Source organism: Hipposideros armiger, unplaced genomic scaffold, assembly GCF_001890085.2.
Source record: "Hipposideros armiger isolate ML-2016 unplaced genomic scaffold, ASM189008v1 scaffold_502, whole genome shotgun sequence".
In the NCBI taxonomy this organism is placed as follows: domain Eukaryota; kingdom Metazoa; phylum Chordata; class Mammalia; order Chiroptera; family Hipposideridae; genus Hipposideros; species Hipposideros armiger.
In genome coordinates, this window is record NW_017731852.1 from 443,095 (window position 1) to 453,311 (window position 10,217).

Consider the following 10,217-nt stretch of genomic DNA (forward strand, 5'->3'; position numbering starts at 1 on the left):
ACTTGGAGCTGATGGGTCCTAGAAAAACATAATGTTCCCCTTCCCCAATTCCCCAATAAAATCTTAAAAAAAAACAGAGTCAATAAGTCCTCATATGCCTGGGAGCTGCTTTACGACTGTCATATGGCTTAATTATTAACAGCACACCCCCTTTCACTCTCAAGTGTCTCAGTTTGGACAATCAATTATAGGTCACCCTATATGTAATGGAAGGGGCTTTAACAGTAAGCTTGGAGCAGGCAGGGACTTTTCTCTCACTAGAGTATCCCAAGCACTTAGTACAGGGCTTGCCATGTAGCAGGTGCTGAATAAATATTAGTTGAATTTATACATGTAATTTTAAAGCCAATTTAAACAAAAACTTATGCAGATGTGGCAAAGAATGTGAAGAATTTACCCCAAACACTGCATTAATGTATATATTAGAGCTTGACTGTCCAAATATGGTAGCCATTGGCCTCTGTGACTATTGAGCCCTTGAAATATGGTTGGTCCAAATGAGATGGGCCATAAGTGTAAAATACACACCAGAGTCCAAAGACTTAGCTCAAAAAGCAATGTCAAATATCTCATTAATAACTTTTATATTGATCACATTTGAACCAGTAATAGTATTTTTGATACATTGAGTTCAATAAAATGTTTCTAAAATTCATTTCACCTGTTTCTTTTTATTTTTGTGTGTCTGCTTTTACTTTTTAAAAACTGACTACTAGAAAAAAGGAAATCAAATATGTGACTCACGTATTTCTGTCAGCGTATGGGATACCGAAAAGTTAATCGTGCTTCATATGCATAAGTATGGGGTTCTCGTTTTCTCTATTACCTGCTTCCAGGGGGATTGAATGAGGGTTTTATTTTGTAATTTTGAAAATAAAAATGAGATACACATCATTGAATAATAAATGAAAGAAATGAAAATCAGTTGTCAGAGGTGGTAAGAATAACCAGTGTTGTCCTTAAGAGATCAGGGAGTGTTCACCCTCCACCCTGGGAACATGTTTACGTGGACTTTGAAACTGTCCACTTTTTAAAACAAATCGAAGGACAAAGAAGAACAAAATGTTCTGAGGTTGCTTTTATTCCAAGAATTGTGTGAGCTCCGCCCAGACACCATGGCGCCGGCTCAACCCACAGCGCCCACATACAACAGCACCATGAGGCGCTGGGCCCCAGCCAGTCAATGTGACTGAATTCGCCATTGAGGGCCAGCCTGGTTGCCCCCAAGTGGTCCCTCTGCGTCTCCTACTCCTCGGACAGGTGAGGAGCAGGCTTCAATGCCCCTTGGTCCCACACTTGTGGGGTCTGTGTCCTGCAGCCCTGCAGTTCTGTCCTTCTCAGAGTATTGCCTGCAGCCCCCGACTCAGAAAGGGGGTCTCTCCAGTCATGAGCTTCTTCTCTGTCCACGAGGCTGCAGATGGTCCCTGCCCAGAGCCCTTGTCCAGGCAGGGAGTGGCCACATGCTGGACCAGAGTCAGAGTTACTGTCCTTTAGGAGCCTGGGAATAGGCCCAGCAAGGAGGTTAGGAGGCTGCTTTGGCCACTGTGGGCTGGATCAGCATGGTGGTGGCCTGCAGCGGGTAGTAGCGGCCCCGCCAAGTCTTCCAGAAGATGCCCTTCTTACGCTGCTGCCGCTGCCGCGGGATGGAGCGGAAGTACTGGCCATTAAGGTTGGAGTGGTCACAGGTACCGAACCACCAGCCACCTGCCAAGGTCAGAGAAAAGGGAACATGGTCAGGCAGGGTCCCTGGGCCTCTACTGGGGCTGGGATGGGGCTGAAGCTAGGCATTGGTCAAATGGGAAGGCTTTGGCAGTGGTTGTCAAACTGGGTTCCAAGAACCCCAGATTGTGACAGAGCAGCCTCAGGGACTCTGGCCCCTCCAACCCAGTAACTATAGCTTCACGTCTGCGACCATGGGAAGTTACTTCTTGCACCTGGCACATGGCCAACATTCATTAAAGATTTTGTAATTGTCATCTTTCTTATCAATTTATATTAGATTGAGCCATATGAAATTACCAGTATTCCATCATTTTTTGACCCACCAAAAGGCTGTTTGATATGTTTCACTTTGCAGGGCCCAGGGTCTGCCTCTGATTTCATTACAACAAGATGGGGTTTGTCTTGGTGGCTTTGCCACATGCCAGCCACCATCCCACAAATGTCATCTCACTGAATTTTCATAATAATCCTATGGAGTAGGCACTGTGGTTATACCCATTTTAAAGACGGGAAACTGAAGGTGGAACAGGTTAAGTCAGTTGTCCAAGGGCACACAGCAAGTAAGCAGAGGAGGGGAGTGGATGGAATTGGGGTTGAAGGCAGGGCAGGGAAGAAGAAAGGCAGGAAGGAGAGGCCCCGGTAGGCAAGATGGGGAGGGACAGAGCTCGCTCACCAGAGAGGCTCTTGGCACAGTTCTTGTCCCTGTGGAGGTCATGGTCCTGGTCCCAAGTGGAGAAGGGCAGGGAAAGGCCACTGGGCATGGCAGTGGTGGTACCCCGCTCGCTGGCCACAGGTGCGGTGAGCTGCAGGCTGTAAGCTGTGTCCTCGCCACCCAGGTGGACAGGGAACTGCAGCGACTCGGCATTGCCCTCCCAGTCCTTGAGCTGCACGGCCAGACGGCTGCTGCGATCCCCCAAGATCAGGTGCACCTTCTCCAGGCCCAGCCAGAACTCTCCTACAGCAGGAGAGGCCAATGGGTAAGATGGGGACCCACCTCCAAGCCCCCTCTCCCTTTGTGCCTCCGGCCATCTGGAAACACCCACCTTGGGGATCTCCAAAGCCAGTCTTGTAGGCTTCCCAGGACTGGTTAAAGTCCACAGAGCCATCCTGGCGCCTCTGAATTACGGTCCAGCCTCCATCTGCCCAGAGAGGTACAAGTTCACAGGAGGACCCTTCTCACAGAAGACCCCAACTCCTCCATCTGGCTCCCAAACCCCAAGCCACCTCCAAACCCAGGGAGGGCAATGGTCCCCTCATTCATCCCAGCAGGACTGGAGGAAGGTGGTCAAAGGAAGGAACACTGTGGGTTGGCCAGCAGGCTGGGGGCCTGGCCTAGATCTTTGTCCCCAGGCCTCAGAAGGGAAAGAGGGAATGGGAGCAAGGGAGGTGCACTGCATTTGACAGAAAGACAACAGGGCCCATGATATTCGGGGCACGCTGGTGGGCCAGCACATCCTACCTGAGGTCATCTTGCAGTTAACCAGGAAAGGCAGGGACCCCTGTGGCTGGATCTGGAACAGTCCACTCTGCCGTTCTCCATCTTCAAACAGTTCTTGGCAGTCCCTGGGCAGCCCTGCAGGGCAAAGAGAAGGGCGGGGAGATTGAAGTAGAGAGCAGTCCTGGAGGTCTTAGGAAATGGGCATGTCTATGGTCTGGGCAGTGGGCAACAGAGGCATGAGGGGGCAACCCTCAGTTCATGACACCCCCCTTCCACTTCCCTAAAGTCTTCTATGGCTCCCTATGATCTTCCTCAGCACTGTCTACAAGGCATCCCTGTACAGGCCCCTGCACCCACACGGCATGCCCACCCTCTGGCTACACGGCATTCCTTGTCTCACACACCCTCCTGCCACAGGGCCTTTGTACATGCCGGTCCATCTGCCTAGGACCCTCTTCCCTCACACCTTTTTCGCCTCATTCTAAAGGTCCCAGCTTCTGGAAGGAATCTCTGACCCCCAGATCAGGCCAGACCCCTGGAAAGGGGCATAGAAGACTTCCCACTTCCAACACTGGGGTCATCTGGTGGTCTCTCCCCACTCCCTCCATGGAATGAGGACTCCATGAGGCCAGGGACAGGGAGTGCTACTGGCCCACAGTCTGGCACCTGTGCCCAGGCTGATCCCAGCCCACAGCAGGTATTTAATAAAGACAATGAATGAACGATTGAGAGTGAATGATTGGAAGAGCTGGAGTGGGGTGGTGGCAAGAGCTGAGCTGAGCCGGGCAGGCTTTGCTTTGTCTAGTGGGGCATGAGGATCAGGCCTGGATGGGGCTTGAGAGGACAAAGGCCTCTGCCTGGGGTCTCAAGTATCAGAGGGGGATATGAATGATGGAGGAGCGAAGGAGAGTGGGAGAGAAGAAGTGAGAAGGGAGGGATGGGTAGGGCTGGTCAGAAAGCTGGGGAAGGCCCCACCCCCAGCCCTGTAAAGAAAGTAGGGGAAAGGTCACCCGGGGGAGGTGAAAGGCTCAGGACAAGGGGTGAGTGTGTCTGCAATGCTGCAGGGTTGGGGCGGGCCTAGAATGACTGGAGACACTTTCCGGCCCCTGGGGCAGCTCCCCTTTCCCCTACTTTCCTCTCTTCCAATCGGGACAGGCACAGGGCCAAACCACCAATGTGGCTTCCATTAGCACCAGCTGTTTCTCTTTCCAGCTCTGAACTTTCCCCTACTTGGCGAGGGTGAGCAGGAGTCTGGGAGTCCCCAAACCCACACGTCCATGCATCCAATCCCCTCCGCATACCACAGCCTAGACCTATGCCTGCTGGACCCACCCAGCAACCAGCCAAGGGTGTGAAGGGGGGGTGGTTTAGGAGGGGTCTGAACTTTGAACTTTCACCCAGTTGGCTGCAGACAACCACAGATGCCAGGACAAGTTACAGGGTAGGAGGACCACAGAGAAGTCAGTTGGGTCTGGGGCCCAGAACTTAGGGTGGGGCAGAGACACAGGGAGTTGACATACACAGACATGCTTTGGTTGGAGATTTGGGACAATTTCAGGCAGACACAATATAAAACTCAACTCCAGATGGTGGCAAGGGCCGACTCTCTGTGGGAGTGGGGGGATGGGAAATGGGGGTGATCAGGTACTTCTGGGCCAAAAGAAAGGTGAGGGACCAGATGTGTGGGTTAGGAGTCCTGGATTTGTCAGCGATGCAAGAGTGAATGTGTTTCGTGAGGGAGATGGGGGTCCCCTGCTCTTACTCCCCCTCCTAGATCCACACTCCAAGAGACTGTGGGAGGCCCAAACCTCAGGACCCCTCTCCCAGGCAGGCATTTGCTTTTCACCCAATGAAGATTCCAGACTCCCTAGCTGGCACCCTCTTGTCCACCATGGAGCCTTCCTAGAAGGTTCCAACCTACAAGGAGGTGTCCCTGAGCTGCATCACCCACTTCCTCAAACCCCTGCAGCTCAAGTCCCACTTGGACCCTCTTTCCCAACCCCTGCTCTATTAGGGGCCAGCAAAGCTTTGGAGAAAGCCCACTGGCTCATTGGGAAGGAGGGTGGGGTGGGCAGGGCAGACCTGAGGAGGGAGGTGCCCCCATCAGCCCTACACCAGAGCCCACAGGAAACTAGGGCCAAGACCTCTCTCCTTCTCAGTAAGGCGGACCTGACAAGGACAGATACAGAAATGACAAGCATATATGTGTGTGTGGTGGGGGGGAGGGCTGCCACAGGACAGCAAAGGGCTGGACACTCACTGTGCGGGTGGCTGATATTATGAGCGGGGCCAACAAGCCGGGCCATCGTGGGTAGCCTCTTCCTCCTGGCTGGCTTGGTTGCCCGGTGGCCCAGGTGCATGGGGTCCAGGAGGCCCACCTGAAAAAGGATGGGAGGAGGGTGTTAGGTCTGGCTGACTCAGGCTGCACAGCCTGTCCAGCTTCGATCTCCCAATCAGGCACCTGGCTCTGCAGATTCTGGATTCTCAGGTGCTGCTTCTCCAGGTACCGCTGCTGCTGGGCTACCTTCTGGAAGAGTAGCTCGATCCTGCTGTTCTGAGCCTTGAGTTGAGTCTAGAGAGAGTGTGAAAACCCTAGTGAAGACCTGGCCTTCTGCCGCCAACCTCTCCATTCATCCACCCTTCCATCCTTCCAACGCTCCATGCTTTGACACCTGAGTGGGAGAGCTTGGTGAGCCCCGGATGCCCCTTTTCGTCCACACCCTTCCAGACCCGCATGAGAACTGTAGGAGCGAATAGCGCCACCCCTGGCTGCACGTACCTGCAGGCTGCGGAGGGTCTCTGGGGCTGCCTCGCTGCCAGGTAATAGACTCGCCGGGACGTGAGGAGGCGCGGCGGAGGCCTGGGGTTCCTCACAGGCGGCCCCGCACGCGCTCATACGACGCTCCAATGCGCCCAGCTGCCCCCGGGTGCGCTCCACGTGCTCGCGCAACCCGCGGCCGAGCTGCAGGAGCCCGTGCGCTAGCACGTTCACCTCGTCCCAGGAGGCGAAACGCTGCGGCGGCTCGGGCGGCGCGGGGCGGCCCTGCGCGCTCAGCAGCCCAGCGGTGGCGGCACACAGCACCAGGGCTGCTCCGGCAGTCGGGGCACAGCGCATCCTTCCGAGTGGCTTGGAAGCGGGGATGCAGGTACTCGGAGACACAGGGACACGGAGGCGCAAGGCGGACGCGGAGTCCAGAGACGCGGGGACTCTGGTGGAGGCTCAAGCGGGTGCAGAACCCACAGAGAAAACTCGCATCACGGCCTTGGGCCCTCTGAGTTTAGAGCGGCCCCACGACGCCCCTTTTATAAGGCGGGTGTGGGAGGGGGCGGGGCAGCCTCAGAGGCGGAACGCGGGGCGTGTCGGGGAGCGGGGCTGGCTGCCGGGGGTGGGGTTCTGTGCGTTCCGGGCGTTGTAGTTAGTATATGGGGTGCGGGGCGCCCTCTGGGTGCAAAACGCTTGACTCCTCCTAACTACGCCCTGACATGCCTTCTCCGCCGACCATGGGCGACGTGACTGTCCTCCCCGCGGTCCTCTTCCCGGCACTGGAATTCTGAGCCTCCTCACCTCACCGGTGCTCAGTGAGGGAAAGGGCGCTGGAGTCTGTGGGGGTTGGGCGCGCGGGCGGCATTCCTGACCCCTTTCGCAAGTCAAAAGCTGGGGAGAGGGCGGGACAGAGACGTCAAAGAAAGGACCCTTTTGCACTGAGTCCCTCAGGGCCGAGCTTGGGGTGGGGCTCGGGGGAGCCGGGGCGGTGGGGAGGCGCAACGCCTCAGACATCCCCACTTCCTCTGGGAAGCTTCCGGAAAAGCATCCCAAGACCAGGCTGGACCCCCAGGGAGCCGTCTCCAGGCTCCCACGCTCCTTTCCGCTCAAAGATTCGTCATTGCAAATGAGTTTGTGGTTTATTTAACATCCCTTAGCCCCCGTCCCCACAACTGAGTGCCCTAGTATCCTGTTCTGCCTCCAGCTCAGGCCTCACTTCCGGCTGCCCACTCTCTACCCCGGGGTCTTCAGTGTCTGAGTCTTGCCTGTATCAAAGCAGGAACCTCTGAAGAGAAGGAGCGGATACATGGAAGGAAGACCAACCCCCTCATTCATTTATTTATTCATTCATTGGACAGTCCTCTGCCCTTCTACATGGAGTTCCCAGGCTGATGGAGAGACCCCAACACTCTGAGCCTGGGATAGGGATAAGATTGGGACAAAGGAAGAACTGAGTGCGGCTGTGGGGCTGGACCATGCCCATTCCAAAGGGTAAGCATTCCTTCAACAAACTTTCACTAAAGTCCTCCTCCTCCATCTCCACCAACTGCCCTACATTCTGTCAGGAAAGAGACTGGCACAGAAAAACCTGCCTGCCAGGAAGAACCCAAGGCAGTTTGGCACCAAGTTCTGGCAAGAAGGACAGAGTTGACTCAGCAGGGCTTGGAGCCAGCTCAGTCTCAGGAATCTGAAACTGGGGGCCACTGGGCGTACCACATGCAGGTCACCACTTATACATTTGGCTGGGCCAGATGCCAAGACTGCAGATCCCATAGCCGTGACAGGCAGATGGGAAGGGCAGGGAGGAAAACTTCCACAAGGAACAGATAGACTTGGACAGTCACCATCTGCTCTGGCGACTGGTTTGTCCACCCTGCAGTCCCTTGCCTCTGTCTGAGTGGGGGATATCAGTATCCCAGAGTGTGATATCTCCTCCCCGGCTTCCTGCACTGAGATAAATCATCAGTTACTTTCCCATCCTGATGGCCTTTTCATGATCCACTTTTCCAGGGGCTTTTTCTGTGCCGTGTTTAAGAGGGCACAAAACATGCCAAAGACATGTGCTGTGAGCAAGCTACAAAAGAATTTCTCCAGGGGCCTGGCTCTGGATTGCATCCTAAAAACTCCTCTGTGGAATGTGCCCTCTCCTCCAGCAGTGACACAGTCACCCTGATCAATTGCTTCTTGAGCATCCACTGTGTGCCAGTTACTGTGCTGGGGCCATAATGGTGGGTGACCACTCCCCCCCACCCCATCCCCCCCACCCTTGTAGGCTACTCAGGTCAAGGTAAATGGCATAGAAAAGTGTGGAATCATGTGGGCTGGAATCTCTCATCAGAAAGGGAAGCAGTGAAATTTACTTTTATTTTTTGCTTGTTTGTGGGCAGCTGAATGAAGTCCATTCCTTTACAAGTTTTCAACCTGGGGCAGGACAGGGTCTCATGAACAGTGTCATTCCATCTGTATCTCTAGGACCTAGGTCACTGGGGGCCCCTCAGTCCCTCTTTACTAATCTCCAGTCCTTGGGGCTCCTGGCGGGTTGAACAGGAAGAGTTGATCTGTCAGTGGAGGGGTTGCTTATAATAAAAATAACAGCAAACACCTACTCTGCACTTAACACATGGCAGGTATTGTTCTAAAGTGGCTCTGTATTTACTTAAACCTAATAACTCCAAATGAGGTCGTTATTCTATTTTATAGATGAAAGAGAGATTACGTACTTGTCCAAGTTCTCGCAGTCATCTGGAAAGAGCTAGGATTTGAAACCTGGCTGTTGACTCACAGCTGTGTTCTTAGAAGCCATGATATGCTACCTTTATTCAAAATAGCCCAGTAAACCTTGTCTCCTGATATTCATGCCCTTGTGTAGATTCCCCCATATCATATAACCAAGAGCATATTGTTAAAATGATGGTGTGTGCGACCTCTGAGTCTAGGTCATAAAAAGCATGTGGCTTCTGCCTTATGCTTGATTGGATCACATGGTCTAGGAGAAGCCAGCTGCCATGCTGTGAGAACACTCAAACAGCCCTTTGGAGAGATCCACATGGTGAGGAATTAAAGACCCCACTCAACAAACAACATCAATCAGCTTGTCAACCATACAAGGGAGCTCTCTTGAAAGCACATCCTCCAGTCCCAGTCAAGCTTTCAGATGACACAGCCTCAACTGACATCTGTCATTAACCTCATGAGACCCCAAGCCAAAACCACCCAGCGAAGCCACTCCCAAACTCCTGACCCATCGAAATTATGAAATAATGAATGTGTATTGTTGTTCTAAGCCACTTGTTACACAACTAACACAATAGATAGCTAATACAATAGCCAACATTTCAGTAGTGCCCACTCTGTGCCTTGCACTATTTTCAGTATTTTATGTACATACCCTACAATTTTGGCACAGTACTGTTTTAAGCTCCATTTTAAAGGAGCAGAAACTGAGACACAGAGAAGTCACATGGTCTAAGAGAGGAGATGTGAGGACAATAGTTTCCCCCAGGAAGACTGAGACCACTGTTAGGCTTAAACCTGCCCCAGTCATGTTTTGTTTTGAGTTCTGCCAAGGGCTGACAATGAGTGCAGCTAATGCTGCTCCTATGAGTCACAATCCTGTCACCTGTTCAAATTTGCAAAGAAGCCAAGCCCCCTCCACCATCTCTCCACTCACACCCACCCCATCCCTCGCCCATGTTTTAGGAACAGATCCTGCTTGTTTCTATGCTGGACCTCACCAGCCAAAACCCACCTGAAGATATCCTTGATTTGGTTTGCCCCAAATTTTGAACATTGGGAGATTTCTAATGAAAATCTAAATTTTCAGCCTCCCTTGCAAAATCGAAAGGTTCATTAAGGGTGGTTTGCAATGGGCCAGAACTGAGGGGGACCTGCCCCCTTGGCCAAGGCAAGCTCTCTCACCCTGTCACTGCTGTGTGACCTAGTCCCTTTCATGCTCTGTCTTTTGCAGATATCTTAAGTCTCTGCTCATTGCCTTTGGGCTGGCATTTTTCTATTGCCAGTGCCAGCCTCAGACCAGGACAAGAGAGGCCTCTATTACAGCACTGCACTTTATAGGGTGAATTGCACCCCCCACACACACACTAGGCCAGGAGTTGTGGGAACAAGGGATGCGTTTACTGGAGCTCACAGACAGACTCCCTCTAGACCAGGGATCCGCAAATTTTTGTGACAGAAGAGCCACCAGGGGTCAGCAAACTGCGGCTCACGAGCCACATGCGGCTCTTTGGGTACGTACATGTGGCTCTGAAGTAAAATTGAAAATGAAAATAAAAC

At 53.0% G+C, this 10,217-nt stretch overlaps 1 protein-coding gene across 1 annotated transcript; it reads right to left on the reverse strand.

Annotated features, from left to right (window-relative positions):
• Positions 1–1,063: 1,063 nt before the first annotated feature.
• Positions 1,064–6,448, reverse strand: ANGPTL4 (angiopoietin like 4). Its single transcript, XM_019667589.1, has 7 exons — positions 5,940–6,448; positions 5,622–5,732; positions 5,421–5,538; positions 3,182–3,295; positions 2,766–2,861; positions 2,396–2,677; positions 1,064–1,704 (listed from the first exon to the last, which is right to left on the reverse strand). The coding sequence occupies exons 1-7, from the start codon at positions 6,273–6,275 to the stop codon at positions 1,523–1,525; spliced, it is 1,239 nt and encodes a 412-aa protein (XP_019523134.1). The 5' UTR covers positions 6,276–6,448; the 3' UTR covers positions 1,064–1,522.
• Positions 6,449–10,217: the final 3,769 nt, after the last annotated feature.